General features: G+C 38.4%; 1 protein-coding gene across 2 annotated transcripts in view; it reads left to right on the top strand.

Moving 5' to 3' along the window:
• Nucleotides 1–27,066, top strand: part of SPTLC3 (serine palmitoyltransferase long chain base subunit 3) — a 153,993-nt gene that overhangs the window by 93,319 nt on the left and 33,608 nt on the right. For both annotated transcript variants that reach the window (XM_086872596.1, XM_023923175.2), the window contains 5 exons: nucleotides 10,316–10,507; nucleotides 11,965–12,119; nucleotides 13,008–13,156; nucleotides 23,158–23,282; nucleotides 25,413–25,506. In XM_086872596.1, the coding sequence (XP_086728722.1) occupies nucleotides 10,316–10,507; nucleotides 11,965–12,119; nucleotides 13,008–13,156; nucleotides 23,158–23,282; nucleotides 25,413–25,506 (715 nt within the window). The remainder of the gene's footprint in view (nucleotides 1–10,315; nucleotides 10,508–11,964; nucleotides 12,120–13,007; nucleotides 13,157–23,157; nucleotides 23,283–25,412; nucleotides 25,507–27,066) is intronic.

The following is a 27,066-nucleotide window of genomic DNA, read 5'->3' as shown; positions in this document are numbered from 1 at the left end:
ACTCTTTGCAATTTGGAAAGGGGTTTTGGCTGAAACAAAACACTTCAGTCACCCCTTTACCTCAGTATTCTTGCACCTGAATTTTGTCTCTTGAATTTCTCGTGTGCTTCCTTGTCTTTTCAGTCAAGAAACACGGGCTCTGGGTGTTCACCTCTAGGTAGACGTTGATCCGCTGGTGAAAATCAGTACCTGGTGGGATGAGAACTTCCCTTTTTGTCTGTATCTAGACTGATGTAAAATCTGAGGAGAGCATTTATTTAAGGGTGTTTCTGCAAACCTGGATAGTTACAGAAGGTTCAGATGAGAGAAAGCCATCAGTTCTTGTGTTCAGTGCTATGACTTAGGTAATTACTGTAACAGCTTATAAAGAGCATCCCAATGTATAATGCATTTTTTTAAAAAGCATCAATTTATTTCTAGATTCTTTTTTATTGATCCTCAAGCTATTGAAATAAAATTAATTTTTTTGAGCTCAGATTGAATTAGTCAATTTAATAATAGTTAATTAATATAATAACAATTAAATAGCAATTAAGAAGTCATATAGGCCAAGATCATCTTTTCCAGTAGTACAAGGCAGAAATTGAAATTGGTGGGAAGAGGAGAGGGCCTCTTGCAGAACTGTTGTACCTGGAGGCATCCAGTTGTGAGTTTCTCATAGGTGTAGGTGTGGGTGCAACTTAACCAAAACAGATTTAAACTGCCTTTTCCTGATAGTTTTCAAAAAAAAAAAAAAGTAGCTAGAGCAGGATGTTACTGCTTCTAGATTTTTAGGTGAAATAGAAAAAAGTAATTGGCTGTCACTGGTTAAACTACATAAACTACACAGCTTTTCCGCTCTAGGGCACACCTTGGTGAATCTGGGTTACTCTAGACTGGGGTTCTCTGAGGACACTTTGATAATAGGTGGGTTGGCAGCCCTCATCATGTTGTTAAATTAAATGGTGCAGTGGTTTGATCACATGTACCAGTTGTGATGCTGGCTTTGGTGCAGGACAACTGACTTTAATTAGCCATGGTCACTGCTACCAAGTTGCCTAATGATTGGCTAAATGAGTTTTTGTCTTCTTGCCTAAGACATCTTCTGTTGTGTTGGAAGGTATCAAGCTATTCATTTTCTTGACATGTTCATAGGGTGGGTATTGTTTTCACCTTCCTCGAAATCTTCTGACTTACAAACCTATATGTGATTCCTTTATTTATTCTCATTCTTCTTTCACACTAGGACTCTCTTTTGATGCTGAATCCATATCCTAACTCAGAGGTGGTCCTTGTCTACCCAGATGGTCATCTTCCTTCTGAGTTTTTAATCTCCCTATCTGTCAAGCTAGCAGCACCAATTTGATTGCCTCTTTCTCAGCTGTTCATGACAAATTCTGCTTTCCCCGTTGGGATTTTTTGTTACGGAATTTCTCATCTCTCTCTCCTCTCCAGCTGCAATGTGTCAAGATATTTGTATTTAAATATCATTTTAAAGTAGTTAATTATCTTGGAGGAGGTAACATAAATCCAGCTAAACTGATTGCATTAACAAAATTGGCAATGACTTTCTCTTTCATCACATTTTTGAGATATGAAAGTCACTCCTTGCAATCATAGGAATGTCTTGGAAGGCACACAGTTTCAGCTTAACTTGTGCATAACCCTCAGAATCAGTAAAATTATGTGCAAATTACCCTAATGATGTGCAGCTTTCAGGTAGGAAGTGTGAATACGTTTGTCCTCCTTTAAAAAAGGATGCATTGTGACTTCCAGAAGTCTTTATCCAAACTGGTGCTGTAATCTTAGGAACAAAGAATGGCCTGAGACTCCATCTGAATGTTTCCTACTTTAAGATTTAAGCTTGCATTTTGTTTGGTATGATCCAGCATCCATGGCCATGTCCATTCTGATAGGGAATGTGTGTCTCATCATTAAACTTGTTATTAAATCTATGCAAAATCCTGGCCCTGTTTGAAGCTGTTGTGTGATATAATGGGGCAAGGTCTGGGATCCAATGAGGATTCATTGTGCTAGTTAGTGCAAAAGATAAAGCATTTTCTTCACAAGGGAATTTTGCATGAAGAGGAATCTGATAGCTAATTAAAACATGTTCTGGTGCAAAGTCACTGTGTAGGAAATATGTAGGAGTTGGTGGATTGCATCATGTGGATATTAACTCAAATCCACACTGGGCAAAATCACTAGCAATCTATGTAGCACATCTTGGGAATCTTTACACTGTTACAGTCTTCATCCCAATACACAGTTTTATATCAAAAGTGTTTGTGATGTCTACAGGATTAATTTCTAAATGCTAGATCACTTCTGGAAGTAGTTTCCTGTATTAGCAGATCATCACTGGTGATGTGCAGAAAATGGCAGCCTTTGAAGTGATACCACTTCATCATCATCATCTTGTTTGTTTGTTTATTTTTAAAGCCAAAGCCAGAGGATTTGGATGATGAGGAGATGTTCTGATGTGGCCAAGCAATGTGAATCCTGTAACTTACCCTAAGCTTTGGAATCGTAACAAACACTTGCTGCAACTTGACACCACAAACTGTGTGGGGATTGCTGTAACCCAGGTGTTTCATCCACTTCTCTCTGATCCCACATGCCTGCCTTTCTGCTCTGTAATTGCTGTAAGGTTAGGAAATATCTTTTAGTGTTTGTAAGTATCTCTCTGGGTAGTGAACTTCATTGTTTTGTCTCTAATAATTTAAAATTATTGAGCTCCATCTTTGCCCTCATACCTTCCTATTTACATTGAGTCACTTGGAAATTTCTGGGAGTAATAGCAGAATAACAGCTGTACAAGACAATCATGTTACTTTTTCTTTCTAGTGTTTCTTACTATTGCTTGAAATGTACAAATGTAAAACCACTGGGAAAAGAGTTTGCTATGCAATTTTTTTTATCCCCCATGTACTGTTTGATGTAAGTGCCTTAGTTATTTGGTATTGGATAGTAGCTGTTATGGTTTGCATTGTAATTTATGAACCTTGAAGTTCAGAATAGTGTTTTCTACAATTTTTCTCCCTTTCATCAGATTGCATTTTCATGGTTTGCAGCTGGGTTTTGTCCTGTGTGCATTAGGGTAAGCTTCTGTGCTATAAAGAATTACATGTGGCTTTTCTTTTGACAAACACTGTGGTGTGACCATTCTGCAATGTGCAGTTCTACCTGCTGGACCAAATTCATGCAAGATGAAAACACATGCTGATGCTTTCTGTAGATTTTTCAAAAACTGCACACAGTTGGCAGTTTCTTAATAGTTGGAATTAAACATTCATTGATGCTGGAGTGCATGTTGCTTGTAGTGTGTGCAGGGCTAGAATTACTGATAGATAAGACACTTATTAAATTAAGTATCTTAAAAACATAGAAAACCAAGATAAGATGTGTACTTTCTGAGTTCACATTTCTTCTTGTTTGGAACCCTTGCCACTGTTGAATGGTCTTCCTGAATGTTATTTATGAGTAAGCCTTCTGTATCCTCCCAGCCTCCTATGTTGCAATCAAAAGTATCATTTTAGCATCAGAGTAAAGTGTTAGTCTGAAAATTATACATTATGGATATTGTTTTCCTTATTACATAACAGCATTTCACAGTATATTTCTATTTTTGTGTTTGTCGTTCTCCTCTGTATTTTCATAGTATTAATGTCTTAGTCAGCATTGCAGGACTTGTTTATTTGATGCTGAAGGAATTGCTGCAAGATGAATATGTTGGAATTTAACTTGTGTTCAACTGAAAAGATTATGTAAGTCTGGAAGGTGAAGATCCTGTCTTTTCATACCTTTGTGGTGTTTGCCTGTAGTGTGCTGTCTAGAAGGGAGGCTGCAAGTCTTTAGTCAGCAATTAGATGACAGTTCATTAATAAATGAAAAGCCATTTCCTGGTGCTTGTGAAAAGTGGTGAAGACCCAATCTTCAAACAAACCTCAAGCAGCAGAACAAGCAGCATTTAATACTGTTTACAGGGAGTGAGCTTTATAGAGTTTCTGAATTGTTAAATCCTAAATCTCTGCAAGTTCAAGGGTACATGGTTTCCTGAATTATTTTAAGGGCATCCTCTGTTTCCTAAACCTTCTGGACTGTCTTGGAGATTTTACTCCTAGTTCTTATTGATTGTATTACTAACAGGTGTATATTTTTTTTCTTGAAACTTCAGTAAAAATCAATAATCAGTCTAAGCAAGGATTCTGCAGACACACTAAGAACCAAAGCTTTTTTGGCTTGGTTGCTACTTGCAGTTTGTGTTGTAGCCGCTTTCTTGTGGCTTTGTCACGTTGCAAGAGGCAGTGACCTTCATTTTAGCACCTTCTAGACTTAGAAGTTTCACAACTATTTTTAAGTCTTGTCTTTATAGTTCAGTAATCTATGAATTCCCTGTGTAGCCATTTATGTCTTATGGTTTAGAAACTTAAGCCTGTAAGATCTGAAATGTGTTGTTACAGAAAAAAAATCACTCATTTAAAGTGAAGGATATCATTTCCAGTAAATGGGAAGATATATGAAGTAATCTAAATTTGTGTCAATAGTATAGTCATTAAAGGGAACTTCTGCTTTCATCGTTTCAATTTCCTTTTTTTTTTTTTTCTCCTTGGAACCGCATACAGTCACCCAGATTCCTCCAGTGTCTAATGGATTCCTAAGTGATTTTGGAAAAATGAAATAATTGTGACAGTCAGCCAGGGTTTGCACAGAACCTGACAGTTTTATTCTTTGGGACCCAGCCCTCTGGTGGCAATGATCTATAGGAGACCCAATTGCACACCAGACACTTCAAGTTGAGACTGTCCAGTGGCAAGTGCTGAGTGGAATTCAGCTGGACCATACCCTTCCCTCAGCTGAAATGGAATCCTGTAGTACCCCATCTTCAGCTTCTGCTCCAGAATATTACAGGCCTCTGTAGATCCTGTCACTCATTTATCTCATTATTTATGTAGATATTTATATTCTTCCCCATGTGGCTGTCTCACACATCCTAGGACACTTAAAATCATCTACATTTAGGGTCCTGTCCCAGATGCTCTTCAAATGCTGGGGAGGGAACCTCTATTTAGAACCAATCTGTCTGCAAGCAATCAGATGTTGCATTAGAAATTATGTCTATTCTCCCATCAGTTTTTTTTGCTGTAGGAGCACAGTGTCCTAATTTGCTTAAGATTTCACTGTCATCTTGTAGGTCTGTCAGATATTAAGCAAACATGGTTCTCACTTGGTTCACAGTTTTCAACACCTCTCTCTTCATATACATATCTGTATGGGAAGCATTATGGAGACCAGTCAGCTTGCGTTGTTTTTTAATAGAACAACTTACAGATAAAATCTGATCCAGAAACATCCATAAAGTTTCATCCACCTCTGGATCAGATTTAATTTCTGGCAGGGAACTTATATTTAAAGACAAATACTTTAGTGTTCTCCCAGTAGTTTTATTTCAAGGATATACTTGTCTGTACCTTCTGGAAGTGGCCATAATAGCGGGAGAATAGTGAATTAAAGCTTGTTGTCTCTGTGGAGCAGACTTGCATGAAAACATGGGTTCTTGGGGCTCAGTTTCCCTGATACAGCTCCACTCACCCAGCATACATGGTTACCTCCGTGCTGGGGTGTTACTCAGGGCCAGCACACGGGTTTGGTACTCTGGCACTCTGTGCTATTCAATTCTTCACTCTCCCCTTGATGCAAATCTAGCCCATGCCAATTAGCACAATTCCAAGGGCTGCAGGACCTAAATGCAATGAAAAATTATCTCCTAATTTTAATGGTTGTATGAGCAAATATTTAAGTATTATTCATGCTATTGCATAGCTGTCTTTTTTTTTCCTTTGCTAGTGGAAATATATTTTGTAACTATTGCTTGTAAAGGTGTTGCCAGAAGTCTGTGTAATAGACTTCAAGATGAGTTTACATTATTATTAGAGCAAGTTATTTCAATAAAAATTGTGTATTCCTTGTATTCAGTATTTTATACTGATGTCCATTCTAGTAACACTCTGAGGTTTGTTGTCAGAATTGATTTCTCCATTTGAAAAACTGAAGGAGGCCTTTTGGAATGGATTCTTCATTTAGGGAGAGTTTTGAAATACTTTGGCTAGTTATAGAAAATGGGAATCTAAGAGATATTGTACTTAAAGCTGACTTTGCTGTATTGCCATCACTCCAGAAAAATCTTGCTGCAAGGAATTCTCTTGCTGCAGCATCTTGCTGGACACCAGCTAAGCAGAGGATCAACCCACAAAAGTTGCCTGTACTTATTGTGCTTTTGGCTTCCAAGAAGCTGATGAAATCCTAGACTTGTAAAACTCCTTGGTAAAACATTCATTCTCCTTGAATTTCACCTATTGCCTTTCTGTGTTGTGTGTCTTTATGTTTCACCAGTAGATTCCCTGCATTTGTGCCTGGAAGGTAAACTAACTGTGTTTACTCAGGCCAGTGAGAAACTATTTTGATTTGAGATGCCAGCAGAATTTTTAGAACAAGTGAGTAAATTTTGGATTAACATATCACAAGGGGTATTTACTCAAGATTTTTAAAGAAAGCCAAAGATAAAGTTGCTGAGTAACTCTGGGCTGCTGCTTTTGTTGCCCTTTTTGCCAGAGATATTAGGGGTTGCAAATAAACAATTTTTGAAAATGTAAGGAGGGAAATGCAGGAAATGGAGTTCCCCAGGGATCACTCTTTGGACGTGTGCTCTCAGATTTTCATCAGTGGTGTGGAAAAAGGGGTGAGGAGAAACAAGTGACAATAAGTCACAGAAACACTGCAGAAGTTTCTTGTTGATAGTGTGTATAATGTTGGCAAAAGATCAGAAAAAAAAAACAGGTCACTAAATAAAAACCAAACAATTAATTGGAAGGGAAAATGGTCCCAAGAATGCACAAACAGCAGTGTGCTCTAAATTTGGTATTTTGCAACTGAGGAAGGATATATGTAATTATAAGGGGTGAAACTGTGAACTGTGGCAAGAAGGCAAATAGAATGTAAACAGTCTTTAAAAAGAAAGAAAATAAAACAAAGCATCTTTTATAGATGTATAAATCCCTACTGTGCCATCAAGTAGGGTATGCAATTTAAATTTGCATCCTCTTCATCTCAAAAAGGTTTTATTGATTTTTGCAGAGTGAAGAGAAAGTTGAGCATGAAAATATGGATTTTTTTTAATTTATTTTTTGGCGTTTGAATTCATGTAAGGACAAGAAGACTGGACTAGAATGATATAGATTAAGATTCTTCTGGGTTGAGAAGAGACAAATGTAGAGGCAGAATTTATTTAAGTATAGAAAACTATGAGTTGTGTAGTAGGAAAGCACAGCACACAAGTGCCTTTTTTTTTACTTTTACAAAGTAAATTGTCATGACACTGTCAGGTAATTTCATTATAAAAAAAAGAAAAAAATTTTACAGATTAAATGAATTATCAAAAGTCACAATTTATTTCCCCAACATTTTTAGGTTGAGAAGTGATGAACACATTCATAGTTATCCCCTGGTGACTGTTAAAGGTGCTAAGACCATCTTAGAGTCATAAAATCTCAAAGCCACCAATTGCTAAAGTTGGAAGAATATATATATATATTTTAGAATCTTTGCCCAACCAATTGCTACAGCTGAAGGTATGGAGTAGAAAATGTACTATCTATTACAGGTGTTATTACAGATAATGACACACAATTCAGCAGAGCACCTGCTGTGTAATGGTGTAACTAATGATCTCTGAATTGTTTCAGGCATTTGTAGGAAATCTGCTGTATTTGATTTCAGTGCTACCAACAGTGGAATTACATCTTCCTTCACTCTGTAGCTGCTGTTCTAAATGCAGTGTCCAAATCCACCTCCTTCTTCTGAGATAAAACTTTATGATAACGTAGAAAAAGTCAACAGTAATGTAGTGCAGGATGACAACCATTGCTTCACTGACCAATTCAGCCGATTTAGACTGGCTAAAATCAAACACCTTCATGATGCTCAGTCAGACACTCATGTACCTCACACCTGGACCAGAAATGCTGCACAAAAACATCCCTGCTACCATTTCCCACTCTCCAGAAGCAGCAAATCCACTTCTTTTGGTTATTCTTTCTTGAGACTCTCTCTATACCTTTTTGTGGGACTCCGGGGATGGATTAAATGCTCTTTTATTTTCCTCACTTTATTTTTCAGGCAAGATGTCACTGTGTTTTTTGAATTTGTTGAATTTGATTCCAGTCTTGTACCAAGTGTCTGAAGACTCTTGGGTTTTGTCCTTCATAGCCTGGAGAATGTGGGTCACATCTGGCTCCACATTCTTCGTATTTCACTACTGTCTGTGCTCCTTCCTCCCAGCTGTTTGTGCTGAGGACAGTGACAGTGGGTGCCTGGTTAAATACACCTGTCATGCTGACTGCATCAAATGGCACCTGCTGAAGTGAGAGTTCCACAGGAGCAGAGTTCTCCTGTGGAAGAAGCATGTTACAGTGCAGAAGTCTGATAGGAGCTTTCATGTTCCTTCACCAATAAGGTTTATAGCAATGAAGTGTTTATTAATAAAGTCAATAAACAGAAACATCGTAACTCTCTCCTCTGGACTCAGGTGCATCATCACAGCTTGATGCCAATTGATTCAAGAGCATCAAGCTACAATGCCACTTGAATTTCCATAGATGACCATAAATATGCTATTAGCCCATGGCAAATGTAAGGTAATAGGACTGAGCTTAATCCTTTCTGAAATATTTGCTTTATCTCATCCCTATGTGCACACAGCTGCTGTGACTCATGTGAAGTTTGACTTGACTGTGTATTTAACTCATCCTCATAAAATGTTTTTCATGGTAAATAGGTTGCCCTAGAAGAGCAATTAGCTTGAGGTAAGAGTGCATGTGCAGCATTTCTTCAAAGGTGTCCCCTCACACAGTGAGAGCCAGCCCTGCATTCTTTCTCCCTTGCAGGGCAGTGTTTCTAAATGTGCTTCTCTTGAGCACAAGCAGCATTTTTTATTTTTTTTTTTGAGTTTCCTTAACAGCCTTTCCATTTTCTCTTGTGCCCAACAATGCTTTTATTTTGGTTTGTTTTTTTTTTAATTCCTTTTTCACCCAAAAAACCATTGGGGAATCCAGGATTGGACCAGCAAGTTACAACAGAAATCTCTTGAGGATAAAGACATTTGAATACGATATGAAGATCAATAATACTCTGTCCTTACAAGTAGAGTGAATTGGCAATAGTTCTTAATATAAATATTCTATTTCAGCTTGCTGCATTACATAACTAGGTGATCTACTTTTACAGTTCATCCTTCCCACAGACAGAAATGTATTAAAGGTATTTCTTCATATGCTTGCAGTTTTGCATTAGAATATGTCCAAATGTATGTCTTGGGTATTTGTTTGTTTGGTTTGGGTTTTTTTTTAACATTTTTTATATTTTAATATTTTTTCTCAAATGGCATTTGTTAATTTTGAATTAGCAGATTGGCTGTAAAGGCAGTTTTGCAGAAATATGGGAGTTACCACTCTTCCAAAGAATAATCTGATGAGCCTATTGAACATGGCAACTGAAAAACTTAGCTTCTTTAATTTGAAAATGGAAATCTTAATATATTTTAATGACACAATATTTTGTCCACACATGGTTGGAAATTTTTAGAATTTGCTCACAATGGGATCACTAAATCCAGCAAGCTGCCTGTGTCTCTTCTTCTGTATTTATTTTTTTTGCTTTACTTTTGCTCTTCTCTATTTTGTTTTTAAGTACCCTTAGAATTAGGGGAGAGATCACTGAAAATCGGATTTGTGAAATCAACAGAAATAGAAGGCAGGGATCATAACTGTTTTGGATACTTCTTCAGGTCTAGGGAGCATCATGGTAGAGCTGCTCTGTTTCAGGCAGGATTTGTTTTATATAGGTTAGTTGCTGCAATGGGTTACACAAGACTTCCAGAAGCAGTCAGGCACGGTGTAGGTGAGCTTTTAATGCTGCCCTTCCCTTTTTATAGCTCTGTCTTGCGAGACAGAGTATCGTGGTTTCCATTTAATCACCTTCGAAATAATTGTCCAATTGCACAATAATACATTGCCAATCTTTCCTAAGTTTCACATGTTTCAAAATAGATAAGGGAGTGGTGTTGAAGACATCTGCAACTGAGGGCATAAGAGGAGAGAAAATGAAGATACTTGTAGTGGTCAGTAGCAGCTGCAGTGTTCAGGTCCTCTTCTTCAGCTGATACAGTGTGAGGTCTAAATATCTCTCCTAATTACAGAAAAAGATTTGCCCCGAGGTCAAAGGGTCTAAGCTTTGATGAGATTACATGTATTAACCACAAGTTTCTGTTCTGTTTTTTCAGAAGAATGGAGTATCAAATGGAACTCTCTACAAAAAAACATTTATTGAGCACTTTGAACAGGCACCAATGTATGTTGCAGTTTTTACTTTCGTGGGGTTTGCAGTGGGAACAATATTTGGCTACCTGCGAGATTTTATGAGAGCCTGGGGACTAGAAAAACGTAACATTGCTGCGGAGAGAGAACAACAAAAAGTATGTATGAAAAAGTCATTATGCATCCACAGCTGAGCTTTCCCCTGCTTGCAAGTGATTTACAGCAACTTGTGGAAGTAACAAGGCAGACAACTTTCATTTTACAGAAGGTTGCACAGGAGTGAGAGGAATGACACACCCTGCAGTGGAGTTGTACGATTATGTATGATTATGTACCTACATTATGTAAAATCATCATTTTTACCCAGGAATGTTCACCTCATTCTAAGAGTGCCATAATGCTCTCACCAAAACAGAATCTCAGTATATGAGGTCAATCCACAGAAAAATAAAACACATAAATATCTTACTGTTAAATATATCGACTTTCCAAATCTCTTCAACCCTGATTTTCCTTTGTCCCATCTGTCTTATGCCGTCTTTCACAGCGAGGCAGTCCTAATTTTGTTATAATTGAATTCTTGTAAGTCCCAAATTTTTTTCATCCCACATAGTTCAAAGTAAAACTTGCACCTTAGCAAGATCAACTGCCTTCCAACTTGTTTAGAATTTTTGGGTGTTCCTCCTTCTCTGTGCAGTTTGAAATCATCATTTACAGTAACACCTGGTAAACATGAACTGTTCTACTGTTTCTCTTTAAAATAAAATTCCTTAAATTGTTTCCTGTTTTAGATTTTCAAAGATGCATGCATAACTTAATGAATATCACTTTCAATTCACTTCATGTTTTGGCCATTTGTTGATTCCAGTTGTGGCAGTTAATTTTTTTTCTCCTTCACTGTGGATTACATGTTTATTTCATTCTCCCACATATTTTAACTGCATACCATGTTATTTTATCAGTTTATTGTATGCAGTGCCCAACATGAATATATTGCTATTTCATATAAAGCTTTGGTTAAATTTAATTTCCAAGTAAAATCCATGGATAGGTATTAATTAATTAATTAAGTAATTCTCAACCAAAAAAAAAAGTCCTAGCTGGATGTTTGCATCTCCATGTTAGGTCAGTAACGCCCAAATCACATATATTGGACTAGCTCTTGTCTAATGTATCCTGCATTTCATGAAATGTAGTGAGTTGTTTATCCTACATGTCTGCAATCTGCTCCACACATAGAAAAATGCTCAGTTTGAAGCAATTCATTTTTTCAAGTGAAATAATCTTGGTTTTTTCCCATTTCCAGCTTTTGGGATATACAGGGAGAGTTAAACCAACTTGTTGACCAAAAATAAAATAAAAATAAAAGCTGACCAACCAAAAAAAACCCAATCTTAAAACAGGAACAAATTTGCCTCTAAGAAATACAATATTAAGTTTTAAAAGAATTATAGCAAGACATTTTCTGTTTGGAGTTGTAAGTGACATAGAACCATGTGGCTGCTATGGCTCTCTGTTTACTGATGAATCAGTTTTTCCTTGTTAATAGGAATGGCTTGGGTACAGAAGCAGATGTTTTCCCAGCAACATAACCCTGTGCATGTTTTCAAACCAGGATTTTGTGCCACTTTATCAAGATTTTGAGAACTTTTACACCAGAAACCTCTATTTGAGAATACGGGATAACTGGAATCGTCCAATTTGCAGTGTCCCTGGGCCACAGTTTGACCTCATGGAGCGCGTTACAGATGATTACAACTGGACATTTAGGTGAGTCATCTTACACTCTGCTACTCTCAGCTTCATGAACAAATCCTGACACCTCTGCAAAGCACAGAAAGTTGAGATCCTTGTCTGAAATCCATCAGCACATTTCTTTCTGCAGCCAGTACCATGCTGACAATCTGACCCTTTTCTTCTGAGCATTTGTTTGGAAATGCAGAATAGATTTCCAACTCGATTGCAAATGGGTTTGGCTGTGGCAGCACAGGACTGCTCACACACCATTTATAACAGCAGACCTCCACTCAGAATATTACAACAAAATTTGTTTTATCCCTTGGTTAGGTTTTAAACTGTGATTTCTTGCATTGCATGAATGTAGCTTCTTGCCTTCATAGTCAGTTTTTGGCAGTGGGCTTTAAGCAGAGGATTTAAGCTTTAAGGTGTACTGCAGCTGAATGACTCAGCTACAGGAATTCACAGCATGTACAATGTGTAGGTTTAGCTGTATTTGACCTTATTGAGAATGTTTCCTATATTTTCATCAAGTTTAAGTTCTCTCTGTGTGTGAGAACACTGATGACTTAATGGAAGCAGTTGGAAATTTGCTTGAAAAATTAATGGCTGTAAGTTGTTCCTTAAATAAAGTCATTTGTTTGTTTATTTAAATCCATAAAAGCAGCCATTCACCCCATACCAGTATATTGCCATCTACAGCATGGCTTCCAGAAAGCACTCTGACCATGAGGCAGTACTTAGTTAGGAAAAGAGAAAGTCTAGAAAAACTTCTGGGCTGTTAGAGTATCAGAATTGTAAAATCCCAAGCAGAAATTTGACACTGGAACAAAATTTGGTTGGAAAATTTCGGGGTTTTTTCTTTTCATTTGGGATTGGAGGAGAAATTGCACTATTGTTCAAAATTTGCTTTAATTATAGGTTTACAGGAAGGATTATCAAGAATGTAATCAATATGGGTTCTTATAACTACCTCGGCTTTGCAGAAACAGATGTTAATGCTTTGAAAACTGTGACCATAGAGTTAGAAAAATACGGGACAGGAGTCTGCAGTACCAGGCAAGAAATGGGTGAGTAAACAGCCAGATGGCCACCAAAGGTTCTGTAACTCTACTCTTTCTCTCACAGATACCTTGAAAGAATTGGATACTTAGAGAACTTTAATCACATCAGCCATTACTTGTTTCACAATTGAACACTGTGTTTTATTTGTTCTCACATGAGGTTTTTTTTCAAAAAGGAAAACTAATATTGATTTCTGGAAAAGCAAAACCAAATGTGTTGTATACTGGCCTGGGATTTTTAATGATGGGAGTAACAGGCTTATTTTTTAAGAGAAGTGAAAGACACATTGAGATTTCAACAATTGTTCTGGGGAAAATTCAACTGCAACACAGATTTATATCAGTTACCACACACAGAGGTTTCAGATTAGTAAAATTATCTTTTACAGAATGTTTTTAATCCCATGTTCTAAGAATGTATTAGATTGTTTTAAGAGATACTACTGGCACAAAACAGAAATTTCTAGTTTACCTTTAGCAAATAAATTCAAGGAAGTCTCCATCTAACATTTTTGGTTTATATATCCTTTATGATTTGTCTGCTTTGTTAGTTTGTAGGCTGCATGCAGGGTTACCTTCAACTTTCTCTTTCTACACAAAGCCTTGCATTCCTTATGGTACAATCATCTTACATTTCAGAAAAAAATACCATTTTGAGCCATAGAAACACAAGGGGAGGTTTCTCTTCAAGCTTTCTCTTTCTTGGGAGGTTAAAAAAAAAAAGCCTTCCCAGAATGGAGAAATCTATAAAATACTTCTTTTTTCTAATCCAGCAACCTAAAAAATTTACATTTTTTATCTTCAGTGTAAATTCTGTTCTTCTATAAATCTTACAGAAAAAATACTGTGTTTAATTTAGTTTTTTTATGTAAAGGCTCCATTTTGAGAGAGATGAAAAAGTGATGCAAACCTTGTCATCTGCTTCTCATCTGGTCATTGTGGTTTGATTTGCCAAAAATAATTATGTCAGTGACACCATTCAGAGAGAGTTTGCAGATTGACCCTGCTTTCCTTTTGTAGGTGACCCATCTGGTGACTGCAAAATATTATTTAACCTGAATTGCATGCTTGAAAGTGGTCACCATTGCTAGTCCTTTAAGGTATTGGAGGAAGCTTTCTTCCTTTTTCTCCCAGATTCTGTTTTGTCTAAGAACATTTCAAATTCTTTTCAGGACATCTAAGATGGCTTGTTTTCCTTATTCTGTAGCTTTTGCTGAACTTTTTTAGTGGAAGATTTATTTTAAAAAAAACCCCAAACAACCCAACTTATTAAAGGATTGGTTCTGTGTTCAAATATAAAAAATCTTACTAGGCAATTTCATCTAGTCTATTTGAGAACTGACGTGTAGAGATTTCTAGGGTTTTCTCTTCATCTGAACTCCTGTGCTGTACTCAAAAGTTGTCTTGACTGAGAAAGGTTTTAGATTCATTCTAATTGCCTTCACAAAAAACAGTCCCATGAACTGCACCAAGACTGTTCAGAGTGCAAGAATGGGTTACAGATAAGGAACATCCTAAGTGCCTTGTGAATCTCAGCCTTTCAGAGAGCAGCTTGGACATCTACCTATTAAGAAAGGAAAGCAGGGTGTTTATGCCTGACTTAGCTGGTGTAAATGAGCAGTCACAGCAGTTTATCCCAGGCTGGTGACAGAGGGCCTGTGTTTGTGTGCTCCATGGAGAGAGGTGGCTCCACAGGGCAGGGCTGAGCAGTGGCTCCTTGGTTGGAGCCAAGATCTGTATAAACAACCTAAGGAAAACAGCCTCTCAATCATTGTGGATACTCTCTTTCCTTTTTCCTTTATGTTCTTGTGCTCCATTCTCATCACAGTCAAACAGAAAAATTCTGAGGTAAGTATATCAAAGAGAGAGTCAGGGAAAGATCTGAATGAAACATCTTCTTTAATTATCATTTCTCATCTTCATCTTAGATAAAAAGAACAGGATGAGTTTGTTTCTGGGCAGATCTCATTTCAAAACTTCTGTTGTTACTGTGTGTGGAGCTAAAGTGTTTTGAAGTAAAAGTGCAGTGGGCTGCAAGAGCCAAGGCTGTAAATTGCCTGTGGGGTTCAAATCCAAGAGAGCACTTGAACATGTTTATATTTTCAAGCTAATTGACTTTGAAAGTACTGTTCTGCTTGTGTGCATTTAAGTGTCTGGCATGTTTGAGTTTTACCAAGATCTCTTTTCTAAGCAGTGGTAGCTCTCTTTACGAGAAGGATCATTCTACTATTTTCAGAGGATTTCAGAGAGAGGGTAAAACAAAGAAGACAAAGAAAAGTAATGTGAGTGATGTTTGAAAGAATACAGGATGGTAAAACTGTCCTTTATGATCTTCTGCCTACACTCCTCCTCTTAAAACTGTGGAGTCTGTGGAAAGGGTATACAATGCTGTCATAACAGAATGCTGTTGCAGGTAGTTTCCTCCTAGAACAGGGTTAAAACTGATGAAAAGAGTGGCTGACCTTCCTAGACTTATCCCCCATAAGAAGATTTAAGGCTTTTCATTCCATTTTTAATTCCTTGCTCTTTTAAATTATAATAATATTAAATTGCTTTCATACTATAATGGTGTCATTTAAGACATATTGCTGAGGGTTTTGTGGGACTTTCAAAGTGAAATAAAAATGCTTTCCTTTTTTAAGACCAAGCTAGCTATTATCCCTTAGGAGCAAGATCTTGAAATGATAAGTGGTACACCCATGGAAGAATTAACTTGCTGTTCCATGATCAGACAGCAAATCAAACATTAGAAATTACTAGAAAGTACACAGAAAGCCAACTATAGAGCCTCAGTATGCTACTCCATAAAGCTGCTGTTTGTTGTTATCTTGAGTACTCTGTGCAGGTCTGATGAAAAATATTTAGCAAAACTGGAAAGTGTGAGAGAAGGGCCACAGGGATCACCAAAGGCCTCAGAAAGCTTCTGGGTGAAGAACTACTGAGCTTGCTGTCTTCAGCTGTCACAAATGCCTGTCATCTGTCTCAAAAAAGAACCTCAGGCAAAAAATTACAGAAGTTTTCACCATAATGTGTGATGTGGAAGAGTGGTCAGGGTTCACTGTCCATTGCCTCTCACAGTACCAGATGTGCAGGGCATTGTATGAAGCTGGTAGAAGGTTTTCACCTGAATGCTGGAGGCTGCCAGACCCAAGGAGCTCATTGCTGCAGATGCCAGAACTTCACACTTCCTTGTGTTCTGTGGGACACTGGCCATGTGTGCAAAGAGCTCACTGATAGTTACTAGAAATAGCCAAACTGTACCTGATTCAGGGTGTCCTTATTAACTCTGAGAGGTGCCAAGAGAGGATGCAGAGACATCTGCACCTACCATATCTGAAAAATTGACCACGGGTCCTGTTTAGATTAAAGCAGCATTTGTCACAGCGGTCTCTCCTGCAGGTGCAGGAAAAGGTAGTTGTTTTTCTTTCTTTGCCTTGTTCATTGTATGTCAAGAAACCAACTGGGACATAAAAAGAATTAGGAAGTTTTGGTTTTTAGGAATAAATTTTGGATCTGAGAAAATAATTCTTGAATGTTGAAGGATTTAAGTATCTATGCAGTGCCTCAAGGTGGCTACAAGAGAGTTTGAGAGGGTGTGGAGTGACATGGTAAGAGGGAATGGCTTCAAACTGACAGAGGGCAGGGTCAGATTAGATATCAGGAAGAGATTCCTCCCTGTGAGGGTGGTGAGGCACTGGAAGAGGTTGTCCAGAGAAGCTGTGGATGCCCCATCCCTGGAAGTGTTCAGGGAGAGGCTGGGTGGGGCTTGGAGTAACCTGATCTAGTAAAAGGTATCCCTATCCTAGGTGGGAGCATGGGAATGAGATGATCTTTAAGGTTCCTTCCAGCACAAACTATTCTGTGATTCATTCTATGATTCTATAAGTAACTGGACACCAACTGTTCAACTGATTGGAGTGTTGGGAATGTTAGGGCATTCCATGTAAACTGCCCCCAAAAAATATCTCTACTGTTTTATGTATTTAAATTTTTCTCTCAAAAGCATTATTTTTTAGCTGAATAAAATTGCCAGCAAATAGGAACCTAAATAAATATGAAAAAGCAAGTGTTCCCTCCATATAATAAAAAAATATGAAAGAATATCAACTTGAACATAAAGTCCTTTTCCCCATACAAATCAATGTGTTTTAATAGCTGGAGTGAGAGTTGGCTACTGTTAAAAACAGATTCAAAAGCCTTTTGTCTGAGCCCATCCTGTTGTTCAGTGTTTATAGTCAGCCTTTTCTAAGCAATGAGACTGAGAATTATTGAGAAACATGCAAATCAGTTTCCTGCTTGCTGCTTGCAGATGATAACAAAATCAGCAAAGTTACACTTTTATTTAAGATAAGGCAGCTTATCGTGCTCTGAGAGCTGCTAGGGCCAGGCTGGTGACAGGGGAGTCACACGCACAGCCAGCACCTCCAATGCTCTGTTTAGGTAACTCACCAGTATTCCTCATGGAGATTACATCCATGACTAAACAGAGCAAACGTGTTATTAGTGCTGCTTAAGCAGCCAGGCAGGATTCCTGCCTTTTGAAATCCTTCTCCTGTGATTATGCCTTGGACCAAAAGACAAGATGGAGCCTGCACAGAACTCTTGCAGGGTGATTCACTCTGGAGGGCATGTTAGGAGATTGCCCTTTAACACCTAACTTGCACTCAGTTTTAGGGCTTTTTCTTTGTCTGAGGATTTCTTACATTTGATTGTGATCTCATTTTTAAAAAGCAGATCTGAAAATCCGTGCCAAAATTTAATATACAAAAATTGCTCAATCCCATTCACCTCCTTCCACTGGGTTTTAAGGCCTAATGTGAGTTTCTAGCAGCATTTCAGGAAGATAAAAATAGTTATTCAGCCATTCTTTATTTTATACTACTTCAAAACTTTAGTTAGGGCCAGGGCTCATTTTAAGCATGATACTGTATAATGACTTCTAAATGTCATTTTTCAGTTTGGAGAAAGAGATAAAGAACTGAATTTTCCATAACTTTCAGTTTCAAAGTGAAATCTTAAGGAGAAATAAAGCCACAAAAATGAGAATTTGTGTGCATGTATATATGTGTATATACACATATTTCATAATCTTATCTGTTTTCTGATAGGGTATGATATAAATTAGGAAACAGTTCATGCAAATACTTGTCTTTTGTCATGTCTAGTAACATCCTTTTCCTTTTTGGGCCTAGCCTCTCATAATCCAGCTTACGATCAATTTATAATCATTGGGTCAGGTGTGTTCCTTGTATTTCACCATTGCAAAAGTAGGCTTTGCAATGCAAGATTAATAGTCTGGATAGTCCATCTTCTAGCAGGTGGAATTGAAGGCATCTGTAGGAATTAAGGGTTGTGTGACTTGTTTAATACCTAAAATATCTCTGATACATGATGTTATCTGCATGCAAATATTCAGATCCTTAAGATGCTGCCATACAGGCTTTGGCATGAAGAGGCTGGATTTAAACCGGAAATTTTAACCTTGTGTTTTTCTAAAGGGAAAAAAAAAAAAAAAAAAAGGAAACAAAACCAGATCTAAATTCAACTGTAAGTTTTGTTAAAGCTAATCTACTTTTTTCCTGAGAATCACTCAATTACACAGGTACATTATTAGATCTATGACACCCACAGCATCTTTGTGGTATGAAAGCCCTGTCAGTTGGTAGCAATGTTAAGAAAACTTGAGCATTTCCTTTCTATCAAATAATTCATTAAAACCCCCTTATTTTGGGAGTCTTTCCTGCACACGCTGTGTTAAATGAGTCAACTGCATAACATTACTGTGTGCTTTTCTCCCTCTTTTTCCAACATGTCTCATTCTACAGGTGGAGGCTTTCCTCTGCTAGTGGCTCTGTAGGACATTGATATCATTTTCATCATCTGCTCTGGCAACACAATGTAAAGAAATAATATTTCCACAGCTTCTCTTTCTTCATCTTGCTACTCATCTAATCTTGCTCTTGTAAAAGTGTGTATGTCTTTCAATAGTACGGATTTTTTTTAATCTCTGACAAGCATCTTACCAGAGTGAGTTTGTGACCTGAAGTTTCAAGTGTGACAAGGAAGTTCAGATGTTTTGTTCTGCTCCCCACCCTCCCAAGGATGCCGCTGACAAACCCTCATTTTCATAGTGTAATGGTTCTCAGTCACCTTGGTGAGTCACCTCAGGTCTGCACAGGGTTCCCAGCTGTTCTTTTCCTTTCAAGGGCTTGCTGCTTATATCAGTTTACTCTTCCAGCTTTTGTTTAACTTGAGGCGAGCAGGTGTTTCCCTGTCTTCTTTGGGTCTTGGAATTCCAAACATAAAATTCTATTACAGGATACTACTGCCAGTGCTGGCAGTTCAACCAGTCTGTGTCATTAGTGTATAAGAACCTGAAAGACTGTATTGGGCAGACTAACCAGGGGCATAAACCACCTTGTCCAAGCTGAAAATGTCAAACCAAATAATGACTATATGGATCATGGGAAGTCCATTTTCCAGCTTTATCTGTCTCGTAGTCTGGCAGTGACTTTCAGCCCAACAGCATGGGTAAGTAAGTCTGTGAAAAAGCCTGTCAAAACACAGTGTACTTCACGTTCCCTGTCACCAGAGTGCAGTGGCAAGTTGATGGAGGGAACTGGGTCATCAGATTTTCAAAAGGAGGGGATTTGCTTTGAGAAGTGTGGGAATCTGTGGAGGTGGTTCCCATTGTGAAAGTCCACTTTTGATATGATCTTTGGTCTTAATACCTATATAGTCTTGGATGGCAGTAACTCCTGGTGTATTGTATCATATACAGCTGTTCAGCAGGGAAGAATAACTTTCAGAAGGATTTAATTTTGTCTCTTAAAGATGCAGGTACCTTTATTTTTTTTTTCTTAAATCTTTCCTGGTGATTTGGTGTACATTGTTTAGTTGTATCCTCATTTGTTGGGTCAAGCCAAGTTGGTGTCAGTCAGCTAATGTCTGTTTGTAGGGCAAGCACAGAAACTATCTGTGTATACAGTGTATTAAAAACATATCTCTAGTATTTCACTTTTCACTCATCAGATCATGATACTGGTCTTGAATCTAGCACAATACAAAACATTTTAAGGGCCAGGATAACCTCACTTGACAGCTCTAATTTAATGAAGAGCTGTGTAATTACTGCCTTTCTTATGTAGCTTGAGATGCTGAGAAGTTTCAGCTTGTGCCAGTTCCTTTGGATCAAATTTGCATCTGTCTGATAGTGCTGTTTATGTTTGTCGTGGTGGTGGCTGTGACTAGCTGGGAATGCTAGTGGACAGGCCTCATCCCAGCAGTGCATGTCTGACCCCTTGTTTCTTCCAGTGGAGACAGGTGATAGAGTTATACAGTGTCCAAGGACATCCTCTGTAGAGATATCTCCTGATATGATTAAATAATTGCATAATTATACGGTTTTTCAAGTCTGTTCAATGTATACAGCTGTCATGAACCTCAAACTGACTGTACTGGAGTGTGTTGTATTGCTTCTGCAACAACAATATTGCCACAATAATTAACATGATTCAAAACCAGGGCTCATTTTGCAAATCCTTGTCATTCAGGATTTTGTTTTGCTAATCAATTTCAATTTGTACTCCAGGATTTGTAGGCAATAGTGACATACAGTATCATCTGCATTCACTCTTAAGATTAATAAATAGTAAGTAGGAATCAGTCACTTTCAGAATGAGTCATTCTTTGCATGACAGAATCAATAAAAATAGGTGAAAAATATGCTGTTCCTTTGTGGGTCATCTAATAGGAGCTTTAACAGAACAGTCTGTATTGAGTCAGGCTTTTCCTGTTTGTAAAAACAGAAAACATGTGATGCAACCCCAAAAAGCAATTTAACTCCACCCCAGTAGTGTCAGACTTACCTCTGGAAGAGTCAGGGACAATTGTGTCATGCCTTAAAATGCCTGCCTTGCAAAGCACACACTGCTTATTTCTCATGCTTTCACAAACCTTCTAATTCAAGCTGTGACCATAGTGTGCTTGGCTTCGAGCTTCCATTTCAGACTTCAACTTCTTTTTGTATGCTGATAGCCCTTGAGTGACAGAGTAACAGCTGCAGGGAGCACTGAGGCAGCTGATCCTGCTGGAACTTTCAGTTGTCCATGAGTGCTATAACCAGGTTGAAGACTAGCTGGGCCCAATTTGCAAAAATACAGAACTAACCACAGAAATACATGCTGAGTCCTGCTGGGCTTACACCTAAGACAGATTCTCACCCACATTTCCAGTGAGCAGCTCAGCTCTGAAACGCTGTTTTGTATTTCACAGAACAGTGGCTGTGTGTAGATCCAGCTCATATCCTCATGTGTTCTTGGGATGTACAGATTCAAAAAATAGCCATTTTCGAAGAGCTTCACACAGACTCAGCTCACATGTCATGGAGTTCCTGCAGAGCCATATTTTCTGTGTCACATTACCTAATTCTCAGAGCACAGAGACAACCCATCTCTAGGTGCATGCAGTGTGATACAAGGAGTGCAGACACACTCTTGAAGCTCAGCTGGTGTAGGCTCAGGTCTAGAACAACACAGGAAGGCTCTGGCAAAATCTCAGCAGTACTGCTTGTACTTTACTGTCCATGTAATCCAGGTTTTTCAGGAAGCCATGTGATCCTTGCTCCTTATGTCCCTGACTGTTGGAGAGTTACCTGCCTGCATGATAGATGGTTGTCACATTCTATTCCCAAATGGATTCTTTCTTCAGGTATTTAATGAGAAAAAGTAATGAAAACACTACTTCACTGTAACCAGCTGACTTAGTGCTGTTGCTGAAACTGTACTCCTGCCATTTATATTTAATTATTTTTTAATGAGTTCTGCTCCCTGATGAAGGTAAGATCATCTTCCTGACTCATCATTCTTGTTGAGACACTCTAGCCAAGCTTCTGTGTTCCTCCATTCATCTGCCCTTTGTCCATCACAGTGAACACAGCTTTCTTGTTCCATCCATTGAAATTCACTTTATATTATTGTGCCATCAGCTTGTGTAGTGCAAGTGAGGTAACATATTCACTTGCCTAATTTTTTTCTTCTGTTCTCTGATTACAGCCTTATTCATAGGGGAAATGCTCTGTCAGAATCCACAGGCCACTCTCTTTTCTTCCCCACAGATCATCCTGTAAGAGTTCCTTCTGCCTTGGTCCCTGCAATGCACAGCCAGGCAACCAAAGACTAGAGAGCTGGCAAGTTGAGATGATTCCTTACTGTTCAAAGCTATCTGTCACCTCAGTCTCTTAACACCACTCTTTTGTTTGTTTGCCTTCTGTATTTTGTCATCCTCCACTGTGAGCTGGGCAGGAAGGACAGTGCTTTTGTTGGACAGCTGGAGCACCTTATTAGTTTGGAGACTTCAAGCACTAATATTAGATAATTAACATGCAATAAGGAAGGGTCTGTAGTGTTGCGTTGTCATTTTTGTTTGCTGTTGAGAGGAAAGAAGGAGCAGAGTTATCATCACTTATGGGAAGTGGAATAGCTTTTACTTTCCAAAGCAGAAAAATATGGAGAATGCTTTTGTTTGTCTATCCATATAAAATTCTAATTAAGAGTTTTGTACATATATAGGCAGGCAATAGAAAAGGGAGAATTTTGTTGTTGCCCATTTTTGTTTCCACATCTGGAGAGAACTCAAGAATGCCTAAAATGTTTGTCCCACTTTTCCTGCAAAAAGGAGGTATTTTTGTCCTCATTTCAGGGAGAGAAAAAGACAAAAAATTAGTCTTCAGAATAAATGATGTCAAAAGTTATTGTGGAAAAGGAAGTTTTTTCCCATAGCAACTGCTTTGCTGCCCTAACAGTAGCAGTATTTGTTAGCATTAGTCACAGCTGGTTTGCACCTCTTGCATTAGCCCACATGCACAGGATACAAATGGAAAACCCTCATTAGGACTTACTGTCCCACAGCTTAATGACACACTTCTGGCCTGTTCTTTTGTATGTTTTGTGTCATAATAACTTTCACAGTTTAATGAGATTTAATATTCCCTGTGCTTATTTTTGCAGGCACCCTAGACAAACATGTAGAACTAGAGAAACTTGTGGCCAAGTTCCTTGGTGTGGAAGATGCTATGGTGTTTGGCATGGGCTTTGCAACTAACTCAATGAATATTCCAGCCCTTGTTGGAAAGGTGAGTTCATCCTTCAGGAACATGTAGAACAATTGTTTATTAATTGTTTTAACTACTGTTGCAGTATTCTGGGCTTTCAGTGAGTGGAAAGGCTTAATCGAGGAACAAAGCTTGGTATCAGGAATGTGTGAGTCATAAAGCTGATGACCTTGTGACTTTAAATATGATCCTTTATCATCTGTGCTAGCCCTGAGGGTTGCTATCACACATGCCTAACATCTGTTTAAGGATCAGTGACACAGCTCTCTAGCTCCTCTAAATGAAGTTGCTTCTCCCTAAAAAGTAACCAAATGTTGAATCCCATGTCCATGCATTGTGGGATGAAGTGTTTAGGCTACTAGCTGAGATTTTGCCCAGCTGCCTGTGATGAAGGATGATGATTAGGATAGTTTTTACAACACTTTGAGAAAAGGAAAAGCACAGTCCTTATCATTCCTGATAGACAGAGCTCCAGCCAGCCCCGTGAAGAAAACTGGCAGCAAATACAGGTCTAAAGCTGTGATCATGTTACAAAAGTTGGGTTCTTACCTGGTGCTGAAGGGACCTCCTCTCCAGTTTGGAGTACCTAACTCAAAGGCATGGATATCCATCATCCTGTCACTGGTAACTGCAGACATCACAAACAGGTGCTGATAGCTGGAAAGTGGGTAACTCCTCTTGGCTTGTCCAGGTGTGGGGCAGTATGAAGTGTGCCATGCAAGTACAAAACATGACCTCCCTCCTGGTGGAGGTGGAATTAATTCAGTTTGTGGTGTATGACAACCAGCATCACCACCATCATAGAGGTGAGGTCACTCCTTCACTCACTGTTGAAGTTGACTGCAGCTTTTGCAAGATCTCTAAAATACATGTACACCAGTGTTGGGCAGGGAGAGTTTGTCCAGAACATGAACTTCAGTCTTCAGTGGTGCTGGAGAACTTGTCCAGCAGTTTTGAAGGGAAGTAATACAATAGAGAATCAATTAAGGTAAATTTATGAAATTACAGATATGCAGTGTGAGATATTTGTCTTAGCTGTATAATAATTTTCCCTCCCTTACCTGGCTTAATGTAGAGATTCAAGCCTCTGTGAGGGGTGGGATATTTAGATATAAGTGGTACAAATAAAGATATTACTGTATGTATTTTTAATATATATGTGTGTATTTTAAAATTCAATATATATTATTATACATTATTATTATATATATTACAAATATTATTCAACTACCCTATGTTTGAGAGATTTACTCCTATGTTTTCCTCTATAATTAAGCCTAGCAACTACATTTTCTTGTCAAGCTGCATCTTCACTTACTGTTAGTTCTGCAAACCAGTCTCCAGGGGAGATTGTGTGAGTATCTCTCAACCTAGGCCTAATCTATGATTCCAGAATAAGTTTCTACTTAATTATGTCTTGCCCTTTGGGTAATGAAACAGAGCAAAACATGTTTAATAGAAAGCAGAGCTAAACAAGGGTTTAAGCTTGAGTTTCAACTCTGATCCTGCCCCTTGTTAATATAATAGAAAAATTTACTTCTCCTGCATTTCTATTTTCATTTCTAAAAAACAAAATGGGTTTTCAACTGAGTTAATTAATAAAAAGTACGCTACAGGTCAACTCTATATGCATTTACCAAAGACTTTGGCTCCTCAACTTCACTCACATCTTAATGGAGGTGGGACTTACAAGGCATCAGTCTCTCCTGATCTCATTTCTGCAGTCCAAAGTGCTGATGTCAGTCCGGCCTCAGTATTACTCCTCCTTACACTACTGTCATACAGTCTTTATATGGGGGTGCATTTTCCTTACTGCTCAAAATGGGCTGTAAACAGGTGATAGAGGAAGCAACATCACCTGATTTTACTGTAAAGCAGTCAATCTTTTATAGGATTTCCAGTCACAGGAAATATTGGACCCTTACACACCACCTGGGAATGCCTGAGAATCTGATCCCGCTATTTCAGCCTGCCTTTGCGTGCACCCCAGCACCTGCAGGAAAGGGGTGGAATATTCATTTCACATTTAATGCTTACAGCTCAATTGGTGCAATTCTCTGTCACAGACACCTGTGTATGCTGGCACACACATGCCCACGAGTCAGCAGCCTCCCAGCTCATGCAGATGCTCACTGTACTCCTTCTCCACAGGGCTGCCTCATTTTAAGTGATGAGTTGAACCACACTTCTCTCGTTCTCGGTGCGAGGCTTTCAGGTGCCACTATTAGAATCTTCAAGCATAATAGTGAGTATTGAAGTTGGAAAAATTTAGAGACAGAGTTATTCACACCTCAAAGGCAAGAATGATTTCTTTCAATGCTTACTTTGCTGTCAGTTCCCAGATGATACTTTTGTCCAGGCAGGAGGATCAACTGTTTGATATTTTGACTGGTTTCTGATGGGAAAAATCAGGTGCAATACTGTAATTGTTGTTGTGTCTTTTTGATTTGCTGAATGTGTGCTGCCACAAAAGTTTTTATTGTTATTTTCATTGTAGCCCAAACAGTAAAAACACCCTTACAAAAACATGCCTGTTTCTAGCAGGTTCAGTGAAACCAGTATTGCCTTAACATGGCATTCCCTTGAAGCAGTTCCTCTGAATTCCCAGGGATCTAATAGCAAAGATACAGATATCAACAGCATCATCCCAAATATTACTTAAAATAGAATTTTAGTATAGAAATCACATATTAATTTTGAAATTGTATAGTTATCTTATAAAATGCTCATGCCCTTTAACTTTTATTTAGTTAATGCTGCTGTGGTAACTGTCAGAGACATTGGGACTGCCTTTGATGGCAAGAGCTTATTCTTTTCCCTTATTCCCCACTGCAATTCCCTTTTCTATCCTCACTGCTGCCACCAGACAGTGATTGGAAGAAAGGTTTAGAAGCCAGTGAAGTGGTGAGAAATCAGAAGAGTGGTCTGATTACCTTTCTTAATGGCTAATACAATCCCTTCTCTTTAAGTGTTGTCTTCAGCCCCAAGGGGAGCAAATATAAATTATGCATATGCTGTAAAAGGCCTAAGGATGAGATGAGATGAAATGAAAAGCACACTATAATTATAATATAAGATGTTGTTATAATTAATATCGATTCATAATTTGGGCAAGAAGCAATTTCTGAAGATCATTCATCTGAACACAAGTATTTTTACAGAATTAATTATTCATAAATTAATCTGTAGCATACCCCAACTTGGTCCACATCCACAAATCTAGATATACTAAGCATGGTTTCCACACCAGTCTTTTCTCACTTCTCTTTATTGTTCAAAGCCTTATCCCACTCAGTCAGGTTACATCACATCTTGCAGGTTGACCTCTTACTACCCAAATCCAAATCTTCTCAGCCTCCCCACCCACCTATGCTGCGTGCAGTCCAGCTGGCTTGTGTCACTTCCCACATCATTTCAGGAAACATTCCAGTCTGAGGAGTGCATCGCTCTCAGCTGTGAGGATATCACCTGGAGCTGTCATGCTTGCTTTAAGGAATTGAGCCTCTAACCATCTCTCAATATCTCATTTCCTTCCCCACAGCCTGATACCTAACTAGCTTCTGTTGCACTGAAAGTAAATTAAAGCTGATGCTCTTCTGAATAATGGGTGAACCTAAAAATAATAGTGAGCTTCCCAAGCAGTGCTAATCTAGCACTGGAAGATGCAGACAGTTCCATTAAGGATCTTGGCAAACCTCAGTGAAAGCCCATCCAAGTTGCTTTGGAAAAACTCTTTGGTTTCTAGATTAGAGATTTTATTTGCCAAAGACAGTCTTGTATGCCATTGCTGAGACATCACCTTAAC

Source organism: Cyanistes caeruleus, chromosome 2, assembly GCF_971803275.1.
Source record: "Cyanistes caeruleus chromosome 2, bCyaCae1.hap1.1, whole genome shotgun sequence".
Lineage (NCBI taxonomy): Eukaryota > Metazoa > Chordata > Aves > Passeriformes > Paridae > Cyanistes > Cyanistes caeruleus.
This window is presented reverse-complemented; position numbering and strand designations above follow the sequence as displayed.